This window comes from Podarcis gaigeae (assembly GCF_964106915.1).
Source record: "Podarcis gaigeae genome assembly, chromosome: 13".
Classification (NCBI taxonomy): domain Eukaryota; kingdom Metazoa; phylum Chordata; class Lepidosauria; order Squamata; family Lacertidae; genus Podarcis; species Podarcis gaigeae.
In genome coordinates this window covers 18,407,633-18,424,383 of record NC_139689.1, presented here as the reverse complement: position 1 = coordinate 18,424,383, position 16,751 = coordinate 18,407,633, and the positions used below count along the sequence as shown (strand labels likewise).

At 51.4% G+C, this 16,751-nt stretch overlaps 1 protein-coding gene across 7 annotated transcripts in view; it reads right to left on the bottom strand.

Annotated features, from left to right (window-relative positions):
- Window positions 1-16,751, bottom strand: part of LOC310829362 (uncharacterized protein) — a 62,081-nt gene that overhangs the window by 20,920 nt on the left and 24,410 nt on the right. For 6 of the 7 annotated variants that reach the window (XM_083707696.1, XM_083707697.1, XM_083707699.1 and 3 more), the window contains 16 exons: window positions 16,422-16,565; window positions 15,524-15,619; window positions 14,239-14,357; window positions 13,939-14,091; window positions 12,747-12,920; window positions 10,909-11,082; window positions 9,668-9,782; window positions 7,197-7,390; window positions 6,056-6,177; window positions 5,775-5,844; window positions 5,474-5,634; window positions 4,260-4,368; window positions 3,914-4,045; window positions 3,120-3,326; window positions 2,028-2,165; window positions 887-1,010 (listed from right to left, as the gene is read on the bottom strand). In XM_083707696.1, the coding sequence (XP_083563822.1) occupies window positions 887-1,010; window positions 2,028-2,165; window positions 3,120-3,326; window positions 3,914-4,045; window positions 4,260-4,368; window positions 5,474-5,634; window positions 5,775-5,844; window positions 6,056-6,177; window positions 7,197-7,390; window positions 9,668-9,782; window positions 10,909-11,082; window positions 12,747-12,920; window positions 13,939-14,091; window positions 14,239-14,357; window positions 15,524-15,619; window positions 16,422-16,565 (2,232 nt within the window). Of the gene's footprint in view, window positions 1-886; window positions 1,011-2,027; window positions 2,166-3,119; window positions 3,327-3,913; window positions 4,046-4,259; window positions 4,369-5,473; window positions 5,635-5,774; window positions 5,845-6,055; window positions 6,178-7,196; window positions 7,391-8,879; window positions 8,949-9,667; window positions 9,783-10,908; window positions 11,083-12,746; window positions 12,921-13,938; window positions 14,092-14,238; window positions 14,358-15,523; window positions 15,620-16,421; window positions 16,566-16,751 lie in introns of all 7 variants that reach the window. The other variant, XM_083707694.1, reaches the window with a different exon arrangement.

The following is a 16,751-nucleotide window of genomic DNA, read 5'->3' as shown; positions in this document are numbered from 1 at the left end:
AAGGAAACAGGACGCCCCCATCGCAAAAGCACGCGAAGCAGGCTGCTCATCGCTGGTGGGGAATGTGCGGCCCTCCAGATGCAGCTGGACCCCAGCTCCCATCAGCCACAGCCTGTGTGGCCAATGGCCAAGGATGTTGGGAGTTGTAGTCTAGCATTGCCTGGAAAGGCCACATGTTCCCCATCCCTAACCAGAGCCCAGAATTGGTCCCTAATGTTCCATCTCCGCTGTCAGAGGCAGTATAATTTAGCCTCTGGGTGCCAGTTACTGGGAAACGCAAGTGGAGAGCGTGGGAGCTGCGTTCAGGAGCTGCTTTGGAGCTTCCAGTAGGGACACCTGCCTGGCCACTGGGGGAACAGGATGCTAGACTAGATGGGCCATTGGCCTGATCCAGGAGGGCTATTGTTATGTTATCGGCTAAGCCCGGTCTTGGTCTACACCAGGGTTTCCCAAATTTGACCACCGGTCCTGATAGCTAAGGATGATGGGAGTTGAAGTCCAAAAACAGCTGGAGACCCAAGTTTGGGGAAACCCTGGCCTGCACCAACAGGATCTCCAGGACTCCCTTTCCCCAGTCCTCTTCCTTTTGAGATGCCAAGGAGCAAACCTGGGACTCTCTGCAGGAGAAGCATGTGCTCGCCTAGCAAGCTGTGACCCCACCAACACCCTGCGCAGCTCATTCTCTGCGCACGGATTTTAGCCAAGAGGCTGCCAGTTGGGGGTGGGACGGACACCTCCCCAAAGAAGCACTTCCACAAAGAGGCCAGTTTTATGCCAGGTTTCAATTGCCACACCAAAGGAATGCGATTCCTGGGGTCTGAAGTGCCCAGGGAAGAAATCTAGGCTGCCCCCCCACCTCTGTGTACTCCCCTGTTCCCAGACGCACCTTCCATGTCGGCGATGACGGCTTCGTATTTGTTGCGCAGTTTGGAGAGGCTCTTCACCTTCTCCTCCTCCTCTGCCATATGGGAGGTGAACTCAGAGAGACGCTCCTCCATCAGCTTCCTCTCCTGGTGAAGGCGGTGGATGTAAAAAGACACAGGGTGGGTGGGGGTTAGGACCCAAACATGCCTAACACTTCCAGGAAACCCAGGAGTCCAGGCTCCTAGAGTCCCGACTTTTCCATTACCCGTCTGCCTCACTTCCAGACAAGCTGCTTTATTGAGCACCCACCCCGATTCATTTGCAGAAAGGTCAGACAATGTGATGCCAAAGCAGAGGTGATCCTGCATTCCCCTGTTAACTTTCCTTACTGTAAAACATCTGATCTTTTATTGGGGGGGGACAATGCTTGTTGAGCAAGAGCTCCAATCCAGCTTGTAGTTGCGCTGCCTGAACTGGCTGGTATGTGAGTTAAACACTCCCCCCAAAAAACCAGCAGCAGCTTGGAAGTGTCTCTAGGGCCCCCAAACAGCCCTTCACCTCTATCTCTCCACCTCTGCAACTGTGGAGGTTAATAGTTTAAATCCCCCCCCCCCCCCACCGAGGGCAGTCTGCTCCTCACAAAGCAGCAGCAGGCTGAGGTTCCTCCTCTGCTTTTTAATATATATATAAATGTATATATATATAAAATGTAACTTGCTGAAGCGCTTGAGAAGAGAAGCAACCACGCTAGTAGGACTACAAGAAGTTTTGTAAGGAGAAATATACGAAGTGTTACAAAGTAGAAAAAGATAGAGATACTGATTATGAGATTGCAATGCAATAGGGAAAATAAGAAATGCATACTAAGAGATTAGACTGGAAAATTTTCAGACAGGACTGATAGAAGTCAAAAAAAATGAATAAGATGTAAAAGTATGTTTAATTACTGTTGAAAATGATATGTTAAAAAACTAATAAAATTTTATATATATAAAGAGAAGAGAAGCAACCAAAAGGTTGCCCACCAGAGCAAGGATGGGCCACAAAACACAAGGCAGGCAGACAGGCCAAAGAACACCACCAAAAAAAACGCCCCCCACGCCCGTCTTTTCTGCTTTGTGCCAGAGGTGGGGAGGCTGCAGTAGGAAGGGTCCCCAACTCACTTTGTGCAGTTTTGAGTTTTGGTCTTCGAGCACCAGCAGGTCTTCCTCCATCTTCTTCATCTTGGCTTCCGTGCTCACTTTCTCCAGCTGCAGCTTCTGCCGGGCAGCCTCCTCCTCCTCCAGCTGCTCTTCGATGTCCTACGAGGGAGGAGGGAGAGCAGGGGACAATGGGTATACGTAAAGAAATGTCCCGGGCCATATAAAAGAAGCGGAGCGGTTATTTCAAGCCCTGGAACTGCCTCAACAAAGCAGCAGGGTTAGCAGAATATTCAAGTGCAGCGTAGCGGCTGGACTGGGACCAGGGAGATACAGGTTCAAATCCCTGCTCACCTACAAAGTTCGCTGGGCGACCTCAGGGCAGTCGCTCACCCCCAAGTCTACCCTGCAGCACAGAACTGATGCAAGGATGACCGTGCAAGTCACCCTCAGGGCTCTGCAGATGCCATAAACAAAAGCGTTTACAGTCAAACCTCGGTTCTCGAAAACTTCCGTTATACGTTTCGGCTCCCAAACGCCGAAAACCCGGAAGTAAATGCTCTGGTTTTCAAACGTTTTTCGGAACCCGAATGTCTGACACGGCTTCCACTTGAGTGCAAGAAGCTCTTGAAACTAATCGGAAGCCGCGCCTCGGTTGTCAAACGTTTAGGAAGTTGAACGGTCTCCCGGAACGGATTACGTTCGACAACCAAGGTTTGACTGTATTTCAAAACAAAACCAGGACCTATTTTTAAAGCTGAGCTGAAGAAATTTATCTTTTTAAAGGGATTTGGGGGGTGGGCAGGTAGGCCTTTGTAGGAGTGGAATTCCACAACTGAGGCACCACCACTGAGAAGGCCTCAGTGTCACAACTAACCTGGTAGCAACCAACCTTCTCTCTCTCTGTGAATGCCCTTAGAAACTCGGCCTGAGAAAGGCCGATTTCTGCACAAACGGTAGCAGATGAAGCAAAACTCTTCCTTCGTTCCATCTACCACAACTAATGTATAGATGCACGGATCAATTTCGCCGTCTTCCCGCAAGGGAGTGGGCGGCAGCTGCCCTCCTCCTTTGCTCCTCCTGGTGGTGGAGGACGGTCCTCTCTTCCCGACTCACCTGGATGTGCTGTTGCATCTTCTTCTTGTCCCCCTGCAGCTGTTGGCAACGCTCCTCCTCCTCTTCCACCCGCGACTCCAGCTCGTGCAGGATGTCCTCCAGCTCCTGCTTCCGGGCTGCCAGCCGCGCCCGCATCTCCTCGGCTTCGGCAAACAGCTCCGTCTCTGCCTGCAGCTGTTCGGCCAGGATGGCCTTCTCCTCTGAGAGCTAGCAATGGAAACGGGATCAAGGAGGGAGGGACAGGCATCAGATCCCCCTGAAGCCTAGCTCAGGATGTTAGGGTACGGCAAACCCCCTTAGTTAAGGAAGGTTTTCCTCCCAATCCCGGCATTTAAGCAGTGAAGACTAGAAGCTTGATGCGGAATGTACAGCCAGTGTGAATTTTACAGGAGGACGCAGTCCTTGCAAATGAAAGGTCACACAACTAATGCACTCTTACACCACAGTTGTGGAATCCCGGGAACTGTAGTTTGCTAAGGTTGCTGGGAGGGCCAAGCTACAGTTCCCATGATTCTTTTTTTTTGGGGGGGGGGAGCCATGATTGTTAATGTGTCATAAGAGTTGCTTATGGTTCGACTGTGACCCAAGAGAAAAAGGAGTTCAGGTGGACCTATTATAAAATCTGTTTCAGGACACGGAGAAGGCAGGCAGGAATGCCAATATGGAGGGCAATGCAGGGAGAGTCCAAGTGAATGGATGAAAGAGAAGGGGCGGGGCTTCCGCTGCAGATGTCAGGAGAGGAGGTGGGGCTTAACGGCTGGGGACTCCTGGCTCCTCCCACTCTCCCTGCTCACCTGCTGGTATTTATTCTCCAGTTCCTTCAAGTCCATTTGGGTTTTCACGTGTTTCTCCTGCACCTTTTGCAGCTCCACTGCCTTTGCCTGCATCACCTCGTCCTGACGGGTCACCTGTAACAGGGGCTTCACCTGGGGAAAAGGAGAGGAGGAAGAAAAGGAGGGGAAGATGTTGAGAGAGCCAAAGTGGGAGGTTGGGGTGGGGGTGAGAAGGAAGAACCTCCGCCCGCCATGGGCTAATGAGACTTGGGACAGGTCTCAAGTTGGCCCGTGAGGCTGCTCTTCCCCAAACCATGCCTGATGTCCTATAAGACACCCCTGTCCTTAGCATCACCGCCTGACCCACCTTGGTGAAAAGGCGCCACCACTGCCAGTGGCGCAACTTGAGGTAGGCGGCGCAGTTACGCTGCATGACCTTGAGGGCGCTCATCTGCTGCTGCTTTTTCATGAAGGCTCTGGGAGGAGAGGGAAGCGTACACAGTCAGAAAAGCACGGTTAGGTACCTGCAGTATCATAGAAACGTAGAGCTGGGACTCCCATCCAGCCCAACCCCCTGCAATGCTGGAGCCTTCTGTGACTGTATATTTCCTTACCCTCCCCTCCACCCTCCATGCAAAGCCCACCAGTGAAGTTGTGTTTGCAACTGGCTTGGTTCATACAGGTTTCTTACTCCAGAGGAGACAAAAGGAGGAAGGCCTGCCGAGGGCGGTCAGGGAGCCAGGTGGAGAGCAATCTCCTAGCCCAGGGGCTCTGTGTGCCCAATGGGGAGTTCTGAGGAAGCGTCATGGGTCCCGTCACAAAAGATTCCTGAGAAGGGGGCATGGCCAGTCACAGAGCTTCCACCCAATCACTGGCGGCGGATGAAGTGAAACCCCCTCTCCAGAGAATGCCAGAAGTTCTGGCTTCCCAAGCGTACTAAGCCAGAGGCTGCCAACATGGACCCCATGGGCAGAATACAGAATCAGACACTTGTAGAGTTGGAAGGGGCCACGAGGGTCATCTTGTCCACCCCCCCCCCCCGCAATGCAGGAATCATTCATCCAGGCTTGAACCTACAACCCTGGGATGACACGCGCATCTGCTTCCCTGGTGCCCACACATTCCTTTCCCTTTCCCCCACTTCTCCCCACTGGTACAATCAGGCTTGAAAGAAGCCTAACTGGCTGTACTACAGCTGACAGAACAGGTTACGGCCTCTGCTTGGTTGCAGTGAGTGTGTGTAGTGGCAGCCATGACAGCTTCACTTGAGGCGCACAGAAGCCAAACACTCACTGGCAGATCTCTCTAGGGGGTTGAGAGTCCCTTCCAACACTACAATTCTATGACTCTCTACTCATCTGTTGTCAGGGATAGGGAAAAATCTGTGACCCCCTCAGGTGTTTTTGGACTACAACTCCCATCACCCTTGACCAATGGGCCATGCTGGCTGGGGCTGATGGGAGTTAGGAGTCCATCACCACCTCCTGCACAGCTCTGGGTTCCCTGCCCCAGAATCTGACGACATCCAGCTTTAAAGTGGCCCATTGGCAATTCGCCCCAGTACAGCGGCTCAGTGCTCACTTGCGGGCCAAGTATCCGCGGGCAGCTGCCTGGAAGGAGACTATGATATCTGTGATCTTCAGATCCCGCTCCTCCTCCAGGTGAGCAAGGACGCCAGCGCGGAAAAAGATCTTACTCTGGCCGATGCGGAAGAGATTGGGGTCAAGCTCCAAGGCCTTGATCTGTAAGGATGAAAAGAAACAGAAGGTGGGTTTTGGGGGTGGGGTGGGAGGGATTAGTCAGTAAGACGTTCTGGTTTTCTGCATCTGGGCCAGTTCTAGCCCACATTGCCCCATCACCCTGGCTGGAGAGCCCCACGTACCATGCGTTCGCAGGCCTGTTTCCCATCCATGAAACCTTTAGGAATGGCGTTTGGAGTCAGGATCTCATACCTGCCAGAAGATAAGGAGAAAGCAGAGAGGTTAGAAATCGCACAGACACCACACACACTTGAGCTAGACGTTAACACCCTCAGATACCAGGGATGGGTTAGGCCCATGGTGGATCCGATCCTCAGTGGCTGAGAACAGGGGCAGACCCCTCTGGGCGCACGCCCGTTGCCCTCCTAACTAAGGCTGGGCCTCCCTCGAGTCCTCAGGGTACCTCTGCCGGAATTCCTGGAAGATGATGCGGTTGGGAAAGCCCTGGCGACAAATGCGAATTCCCTCCAGGACTCCGTTGCAGCGTAGCTGGTCCAACACGAGGTGTGGCTCCAGTTTTCCAGCCTGTAATAGGAGCCAGGAAGAAGCAGGACCTGTCAGAGGGCACTTCAGGAAACAGAGTAATACTGCTTGTTCTCTTAGTTGCACCCTGCCCACCCTCCAAGAAGCCCAGGGTGGTATGTGGGGGAGCTATCCCTCATTAATCTTCCCAACAACCCCGCGAGGTGGGACTGGACCAGTTTCCCAAGGCTACCATGGCAGAGAAGGATTCGAATCAGGTCTCCCTGGCCTGTCTAACATTCTAGCCACTGCAAGCCAAGGATGGAGGACCTGTGGTGCGACTAAAGTTACCGAAAGTGTAATCCCCATCATCCCTCATGGGAGACGTGTACTACTACTACTACTAATTATTATTGTTATTTATTTATATGCCGCCCATTGGACTGGGTTCCCCAGCCACTGCCGGGCGGCTTCCAACAAATTATAAAACCACAGTAAAACATCAAATATTAAAAACTTCCCTATTTTAGTTGTCTTCTAAAGTCAGACAGAACAAGGGCATGTACCACTCTGGCGAGAATGTGTGCAGGCAGGTAGGGCCTTAGCTGGCATACCAGATGAAGCTGGCAGACAGCTGCCCTGGACGCAGAATTGACCTGCGCCTCCAAGGACAGCTGTGAGTCCAAAATGACCCCCAGGCTGCGCATGTGGTTCTTTAGGGGCACAGTTACCCCATTCAGGACCAGGGAGTCCCCTATACCCGCCCGCCCTTGACTCCCCCAGAAACAGTGCATCTGTCTTGTCGGGATTCAGCCTCAATCCACTGACTGCCAGGCATCCTCCAACCGCCTCCAGACACTCAAACGAAGAGGTCTCCACACAGCCCTTTGGCCAAGAAACTCCCTTTGAGGACCAGTCTCCCCTTTCACCCAGAGGAAGGCTCGGGCCTGCTTTTGACAGAGAAGGAGGCCTTCCCCTGCATCCGAGCAGAAGCGACATTCTCTGATGGGCTCCCTTCAACGCCAGGACACTCATCCTGCTCCCCATATGCACTACAGGCATCCGTCGCATGAGCAACTCACTCTTTTCTCATGGTTGGGGATGATACAGCGCACAAAGTTGGGGTTGGTGTTGCGCAAGGTTGACATGAGCTTGGAGAGAGACTCCTTATACAGCTGCCCCACCGTCCGGAACATCCCCTTCTTCGTCTTGTATGAGGAGCCGAAGGCAAGGTCTCCCATCCCGCTCACTTGGTCCAGGCCCACAATTCGGTCCACTGTGGAACAAGGGAAGGAGCTTCTCAGCTCACGTCCAGCACTTCCAGCCCACTCCCCAGGGGAAATGCAGAAATCTGTGGGTTTCCTCCCTCCCTCCCAACCCCAAATAACATCCATTGCAACTTCCCCAAACCCCTCTGAGCCCTCCCTGAGGGAACGGACGCCACCTGGAGCCAATGGCCTTTCCCAACCCACTTAAGTGATACATAAAACCTTCAGAGCGGATGTGACGAAGGACAATGGAAGCCCAGCCCTCAAGGGACATTGAAACAAGTTTCAATGAGCCCCTCCTCAAACCTCCGCTTTCTTAATCCACACAATTTAGATTGCTGTTGGAGACCAGAAGAAAACAAGGCGAGTGTTACCCAGCAGTCCTGAGGGCCTGTTTGCTCCCATCTGCCTCAGTGGGCCTTTGAAGGGAGAAGCCTCAGGTGCTCTTGGGCTGCTGTTGGTTTAGATACTGCAGAGAGAAAGGGAGCGTCATGCCCAGGTAGCACCGGAGGACAAGTGGGGCAGAGCGGAGAGAGTGAAAAGAAACCACGGCAATTTAATTCTGAAGCCCACGAGCGGCTTTGAGGCTGCGCTCCTGAAAACACAGCACACTTGCCAGGGACTAAGCCCTATTTAAGAGAATGGGACTTATTAAAACAATGCGCAGGAGTAAAGGAGTAAAGGAAGTCACATCTGAATTATCCGGACCCCAGATAGGAAGCCTCTGGCCCTCCAGATTCATGGACTCCAGCTTCGGCCAATGGCCAGGGATGATGGGAGTTGTGATACCGACAATACTGGGAGGGCCAAAGGTTCCTCATCCATAGTCTAGACAAGGGTTTCCTAAACGTGGTTCTCCAGTTGTTTTCAGACTACAACTCCCATCACCCCCAGCTAGCAGGACCAGTGGTCAGGGGTGATGGGAACTGTAGTCCCATTTGGGGACCTAAGGTCGAGAAAGGCTGGTCTAGACCAATGTTCTACAACCTTGGGTGCCCAGACGCTGTTGTACTATAACTCCCAACACCCCCAGCTCTCTTAGCCAATGGTCAGGGATGGTGAGTGTCACAGACTGACAATGGAGGTTCCCCGCCCATGGTCTAGACCAGCCTATCTCAACCTTGGGTCCCCAGATGCTGTTGTACTACAACTCCCATCACTCCTATCTAGCAGCATCTGTGGCCGGGGATGATGGGAAATGTAGTCCCATCTGTTTGTAGTTCCCCAAGTTTGGGGAAAAAGCTGATCTAGAAAATATTAAACACGGGTGGGGAACCTGTGCCCCTCCAAACATTACTGAACTACAACTCCCATCATCCCTGACCATGGGCCACGCTGGCTTGAGGCTGATGGGAGTTGGGTGACACCTAGAGGGCCCCCTGGTTCCCCACCCCAGATATTAAGAGGAAGAGGGTGCATGTCTTCCCCCTCATAAACCTGCCTATAGCCCTCCCTTCCTACATGCTGGTGGCTCATGTGTGGGAAGGGGGGACATACTTTCTGCTGGACCCTGAGATGCCACGGCATAGCTGTCAAAGAAATAGACCTTCTGTATGTTCTGGATCTCTGGAGAAAGGACAGGGCCAGGCAGGGAAAGGGGAAGGTGAGGTTTCGCAAAGCAATCCATTACAGGGGGGAAAGAGAGAGGTGGGTCAAGGACAGAAGGAAACAGAAAGAGCAAAGAGCAAAGTAGTTAGTACCAGCAGCAACGAGAGAGAGTTTCAAGCAGCTTTGAGAAGTTATATTGACAGTTACTAAGATCTACAGGCCACTAGGTTAATTAAATACGTAAACAGGTTAATAATATGTGTAAGTATGGAGACTCAGATTCAACGAAGGCAACTGCTCCCCCCCCCCCCCCCGTAACTCATTAATCATTGAATTAACTCTCTGTTTTAAAGCTACCTACTATCTTCATTGTTCTATTGCAATACAGTCATACCTTGGAAGTCAAACAGAATCTGTTCTGGAAGTCCGTTCAACTTTGAAAACGTTCAGTAAACCAAAGCGCGGCTTCTGATTGGCTGCAGGAAGATCCTGCAGCCAATCGGATGCTGCAGAAGCCCCATCAGACGTTTGGGTTCCAAATAATATTCGCAAACCGGAACACTCACTTCTGGGTTTGCGGCGTTCGGGAAGCAAAACGTCTGAGTACCAAGGCATTCAGGATCAAAGGTACAACGGTATTGCTTTTTTTGTTTTAATCCCTGCAAGCTGCCCGGAGGACACTGGTGACAGAAGATGGCCTATGAACGGATCAACTTTGATCTTCCCAGGCCCCCTACCATCTTTCCACAGCTCTGCCGTGAACTTGTCTGCACTCTGGTGGAGAAGCGTAGCCACGTTGTCGTTCAAGGGGTCCATGTTCTTCATGAGCCACTCATCTGCTTTGTAGTCAACCTTTCAAAGGAAAAGGGGGGAGAGCGAAGGAGAAAAGAGAAGACGAGAAAAAGCAGAAATATCAGACCTATGGGTGCGCCACAACCCAGCCATGTGCACGGATAAAAGGCCTTATCCCAAAGTTGGACCATTCAGTCCATTTCTAAGCCCAATAGTGTCTACTCCAGAAGTGGACAACATTTTTTAGGGGGAGGGGGGGTCAAGGGCCACATTCATTTGGATGCAAGTGGTCAGGGGCCTCATACTGATCATAAGTGCCACATAATACTCATTTGGCGCTTGTAAGAAATCAATCTTTTGGTGTGGCAGCACTTACTCCTTGCCTGTTGACGTCAGACAGGAGCCTTCGCTGTGCTCTTTTCAGCAGCTGTTTAAGGCATTTTTGCTTAGGCAAGCCTATCCAGCCATGAAGAAGTTACATGTGTTCTATTTTTATTTTAGCTACTCATGGTTTTGCCAGTGCTTCTTTTTCTAAAAAAAAAAATATGTTTAGGGGTACTCTCATTTTGAGTAAAAAAAAATCACCATTTTATAGTTCAAATCGGGAAAAATAAATGCAGTAAATGGACAAAAGCATGAAGATTCACAAAATGTTTAGGGGTGTGCATACCCCTGCACCCCCCCCCAGAAAAAAGCACTGATTTTACTGATCTTTTAAATGCATGCTTTTAAAAGTGCAAACCACTTAGAAGTTTTCTTAGAAGCAAGCAGTATATAAATTTTGTGAAATGAAACGGAAACCAACAGGTGGGGTCGAAGTCTGACTTCCAGCAGCTATCCAGGCCCTCAGGCAATTGGCCTGTCCCAGCCCTGTTAACTGAGATGCAACCTGGGACCTCAGCTCCACTACAGAGCTCTGAGCCCCCTTCTTTAGACACTGCAGTTAGGTCATGAGACTGGCCTTTGTCATTCTGGTACCCTACAGGTGATGCCCGACTACAACTCCCATCAGCTCCAGCCAATGGTCAGGGATGATGGGAGTTGTAGTCCAGCAACACCTGCAGACCTAGAACGTAGCAGCTGGGCTTTCGCCTCCTAGCACTAAGAACCACAAGATGCAAGTGAGCCCAGGAGTGCCAGTAAATAGGGGGAAACCCAGCACAGCGGTGGGGTGGAGGTTACTTGCCTTTCCAGCGTAATGGATGATGCAGAAGTCAGCTTTGTCCCGCAGCTGCCGGGGCTTCTGGAACTTGGGGTGGGTTCCCTGCTCCTGCGTAACTTTTTCCACGAAGCTCTTGTCAGTGGCTTTGGGGAACCAGCACTCTTCGTCTAGCAGAGCCAGCACCCCTGGGGGGTTTGCCTGGGACAGAGGAAAACCAAAACCATTAAGCAAGGGAACCCAAGGAGGAAATCGAGGCAGAAGCTGAAGTTGCTTCGCTGGGAAGAGTTGTGTTTGTGGGTGTGGATAAACAGACCGGAAAAGAGTCAATTGTACTGAGTGCCTGGAAAAGTGTATAAGGTTCTAGGCAAGTGACAAGGCGCTGGGAACTGGAATGCTATATTATAATATAATAATAATTTATTATTTATACCCCGTCCATCTGGCTGGGCTTCCCTAGCCACTCTGGGCGGCTTCCAGCCAAATATTGAAATACTTTAATACATCAAACATTAAAAGCTTTCCAAAACAGGGCTGCCTTCAGATGTCTTCTAAAAGTTTGGTAGTTGTTGTTCTCTTTGACATCTCATGGGAGGGCGTTCCACAGGGCGGGTGCCACTACCGAGAAGGCCTTCTGCCTGGTTCCCTGTAACTTGGCTTCTCGCAGTGAGGGAACCGCCAAAAGGCCCTCGGCGCTGGACCTCAGTGTCCAGGTAGAACGATGGAGGTGGAGACGCTCCTTCAGATATACTGGACCCCCTTAAACAAAATCAGGATCATCTACACTTCCACTGCCATTCCCTGTGCCATGATTTTGAGCCATTTATTAAAGCAAAACAGTTGTTGAAATGCTGTATTTGCAGGGAGTGAGAGAACCCACCCGGCAATGGTGTTGACCAGAAAGGTGTGCTCAAGACACAGCTCTGCCTGAAGGGAGGAGGTGTTAGAACAACATGCCTCCTCCCCAAGAATGTCAATGAACATGTCAAAGCCATGCACCTCCCAGAGGACAGGAAAACACTAAGGATCACCCACAGGGCTACTGCTGCGGGTTCCCCCCTCCTTAAGCTAGCTTTCCCAAGGTAAGCGAACCCCACTAGCTCCAGGAAGACTCCGTAGGAAAACATGGGAGGAACACAAAATGCGAGTGAAAGAGGTGCGGTGATTACACCCTAAATGACTAGTTCTAGGATCAGCCTAGATAAAAAGGTCTGGAGCCGAGATTCCTAACCGCCTACCAGCTTTCACAGGAAAATCAATCCACATACTCCAGGTCACACTGTGTCATTAGCGGGGTGCAAGTGCACTGCCAAGGGGTGCCAACAGTCCCAGGTGACTCAGCCAAACACACACTGGGTTGGGGGGGAGGGGGAAAATAGTGTTTGTGGGTGTTCCTACATGCTTGCTTTTTTTAAAGGACAAAAACCTCCCTGCAAGTAAAACACAACAACTAGCCAATCATAGGGAGAGGATGTTCTAGCCCAGACTGCTCTCTGTTGTGCTAGTCTTCTACATGCATGGAGTTGTTTTTCTCTTTTGTTTTGCTTTTTGCAGAATGCAACCTTCTCCATCGGTGCATCTGCCTGCTGGGAGAAGCTTGCAGCTATTGCATTTCTTTCTTTTTGTGTGTGCCAAAACAGACAAACAGCAAAAAGGAAGTATGCGTGATGCTCCTTTGCACAGATCCCACTGCGCCTCCTCACAGACTGGGGCAAAAACGTCAGATTGTTGAGGTGCCAATCAAAATCTCCCACTCCGGCCAATACCTTGTAGAAGAAAGCCTCTTCCCTATAAATGGAATAGGCTTTCCCCAAATAAGCACGGTGTGTCTCTTATCTCCTTTCTCCCATCCCCAGGCTGCTCACCGGCCTCTCGATGAGGTCTATGCAGGGCTGGAGGTCCAGGCCAAAGTCAATGAAGTTCCATTCAATACCCTCTCGCTGATACTCTTCCTGCTCCAGCACAAACATGGTGTGGTTGAAGAGCTGCTGGAGCTTTTCATTGGTGTAGTTGATGCAGAGCTGTTCAAAGGAATTCAGCTGCAGGGCGAGGGCAGTGAGAGGGAAGGAAAGAGAGAGAGAGAAAAAAGCAATCAGGTGGAGATCAGCTCCTGGCAAGAAGAGCAAACACCTCTGACTTCAGGTGCCCCGCAATATCTTCTCCCCCATGAAATTCCCCATGTGTCACAACCAGACAGGGCCCTGCTCCTTGTGCCTTTTCTGCTCAAGGACATTAAAACCGGTAGGTGCATCACAACTGAGGAAGCCCTCTCCTACAGGGGCCCTCCAAGCTCCCTCTCCCTCTGGAATGCAATAAAAACTTTGGATTTTGACTTATTGTTGCTGATGCATTATTCTTGTGCTGGTTTTATGTGAGTACATTTGCTTGATTTTTAATGTGTGTGTGTAGATATATATGTTTATCTACACACACGTGTGTGTGTATATGTATGTGTGAATTCTGCTTCTACATGAGACTCCAAATGGTCTCCTGTATATCACCAAACACTCACCTGTAGATCACCTAACCTCACTGTCAGGTGACTTTTCGCCCAGGCAGGGAATCAATTAACCATGCAGGGAATCAAATACCACGCGTGTGAGCGATGCAAGCCCAGACAATCAGCTGAGAACCAGACCATTAAAGGTGCTTTTGGCCCAAGCATGTCTATACCTGCCCTACGCACAAACCGGATGTGCTCCTCCCCACACACCCCAGTTATGAAACTACCATCAAAAGGCTTCATTCCTGGCATAAATGCTGTGCCTTCAGACTGCTGCGAGAGGCAGCAATCTAACTAGTGCCACATGGGCATCGGGTGGCGTCGGTACAGGTACACCTGTTGAACTTTAGCCCTTCCTTTCTCTCTCCCCCCCTCCCAAGCAGCACAGAGCCCGTGTCAGAAAGAAGAGAAGCAAGGAGGAGCATCCTCCCTTTTTCTTCTGGGGACGAAGGTCAAAGGCAATGGACAGGTGAGAGCAGGAAGGGCTTGGGGAAAGGATAATGGAATGGATAAGAAGGATGGATTTACATGCAGCCCAAAAGGAAGGTCCTCACCTGGAATATTTCAAAGCCCGCGATGTCCAGAATACCGATGAAGGAGGCGCCCTGGCGCTTGGTGCGGTCCAGGGCCCGGTTGATCCGATGCACCAGCCAACGGAAGAGGCGTTCGTAGGTTGCTTTTGCCAAGGCTTCCACCGCAAAGTCAGCCTGGAAAAGGGGGGCAGAGGGAGCCATGGCTCCAGGCTTGGCTCATTTCACCACTTCAAACCTTTGCCTGCCCGCCTCCACAATGATGTTTCAGGCAACCCCATCCTGCCCCCTGGCACCCCCAGAACCCCAGCTGTTGCCACCAACCTGCTCTTTTGTCTGCGCCTTCTGCACATAGTCCCGTCCGACTTTGATCCGTGGGGTAAGGATAGCGCGGGTGAACTCGGTGACGTTCATGCCCAGGAGGTGGCAAAGCTTCTGGGCAGCTGCAGAGGGCACAGAACAAGCCGGTAACAACCCCATTGTTAGTTCAGTCCCCTGCTGGCTCGCACTGTCCACCCTCGATCTGGTCAGCCCAAGGCTTTGCTGGCCCAACTCCTCTGCCTACGCACCCAATGACCTGGTTGCTGCTAGCCCAGCTAAATGGCAGAAGCGGAACTGAGTGGCAGGCTGGGAAATAACAGGATGAGTCCTGCTGCCCAGTCCAAAGAAGGACAGCAACTACGCCATCCTTCCACCTCCCTGCCACAGCACCCTATCAGCCACAGGAGAAGACCTGAGAGCACCCAAGACTCATTCGTCCTAACCTCTTGAGCTGATAGTTAAATGCACTCCTGGATAGCTAGGATCTATTGCGCAGAATTTCAATTCTGAATAATCTTAGCTTCTCTCTGCACAACCCTTATTTTTTAAAGAAGTTTCTAGTCCACATGCATTTTACTTTGTTTATTCGTGATTGCTTGTGCATGTTTTCTTTAACTTAGGTCATGGGTGGGGAAACGTGTGGCCCTTCCGGATGTTGATGGGCTCCTAACACCCTTCACCGCGAGACCCTCTGGGGCAGATGGCAAATGTCCAACAGCATCAGGAGGGCACCAGGTTCCCCAGCACTGTGCTTGGGGTTTTTGGGTAAACTGCCCCTGCAATCTCAGGGTGAAAAATTCAGGCAAACAGACGACCAATCACTAAAATACAAAGGAAAGCTACTTTAAGAAGGTGAAACATACCCATGAAGTTGCAATAACACGGGTGTGAGCACACACACTCCTCAGCTGATCCACTCAGATCTGCTACTGCCCCCTCCTCACTCCCATGTTCAATCCAATGACTCTGCAGGAGGCAACCTCCGTCTCCATCAGGACGCAGGCCAGGGCAGAAAGGGTTAACCCTCTCTACCCACCCTAGTGCTGTGTCTACCTTAATCCCCCCCCCTTTTCTGCTGCCATCAAAATGAGTGGGGTCTTGTGTGGGGCAGAAAAATTTGCTGGGGGGGGGGTCTCAGCTACTGAAAGGTCATGGGTTAGCCATCACTGCTTTATATATTCTGGAAGGCAGACTGAGCTATGACTGCAAAATAGGCATTCTCCCGCTAGAGCCCATCCCGGCAAATCCAGCTGGCAGCCTATCAGAGCTGGTGAGCCCCCGCTACTACCTGTGTTGTCGGGCATGGAGGCCTGGTCTGTGTTCCTCTCCTTACGGAAGACAATGTTCCCAAATTGCAGCACGGCTGAGACCATCCGCAGCATACCTGGGGGGGTGGGGGGGCAGGAAAGGCCTTTAGTGTGAGCATGCTTCCGCCTCCACCCCTCTGAGCAGATGCAAACACCCAAGGTCATCCACCAAAGGAGACTAAGGGAGCAGGTTGAAGGAAAATGCAAAGACCTGTGAAGCTCACTGCCAATGGGACGTGGCAGCAGCCGCTACAGAAGCACATGCAACACCTTGAGAGCATCCGAAGTCCTCCAAATGCAACAAGATAATGCGACAACCCTGCACTGTTTATTTTCTACATCTCTGCATGGTATGGGAGGGCTGAGTTTAGAACTGCAAGTTCACAGCAGAGTCTCAATCTGAAGCAAAGACTTCCTGATTCCTAATGCGGGTTCTTAAGTCACTTTTTCTGATTAATTTCTGATTAGGTGACATACATGGGAGGAGATGGCGACTGGGGAGACTACCAGCCACATGGGCCAGAATGACAGGTTTCATGTTCAAAAGCAGCAAGTTTCTGCCCACTGGATGCTGAAGGCGACTTAAGGAGGTCACGGGTGTCGCCATCACGCCCTGCCTGGGAACATCCCCAGAGGAATGTGGTGTGACGCAGTCAGCAAATAGTGATCAGCTATCTCAGCCTCGGCCAGCCTGGGGCCCTCCACAAGTTCTGGACTACAATTCCCATCAGCCACTGGGTGTGCTGGCTGGGGGCTGATGGGAGTTGGAGTCCAGAATCTCTGGAGGGCAACCAAGGTGGCCAAGGCTGAGCTAGACAGATCACAGCTGTTCTCTTGACCCCCTACACACACACACACACACACACACACACGACTCACAATGTATCTCCTCGTGCGAGAAGCCCATGATTCGCATTGACTCCATGGTCTCGTGGAAGATCTCCTTGTCCTGCTGTCCTGGGATGGGCAGGTATCCGTTGGAGACAAAGCGATACTGATTGAAGGGCTCCAACAGCAGCTCCCCTGTAGCGCCATTGATGAAAAAGAGGCATCTCTGAGGCAAGGGTGCCACACTTCCGCCAGCCAATTCCCACACCCAGGAGCTCCCCGTGCTGTAAGACGCGCTGCTCTGTCATCAATGACCACCTTTGCTTTTCTACTGCTGTCATCCTTGCCTTCCCAGCCAGTTCCACTTCCAGATTTATGCAG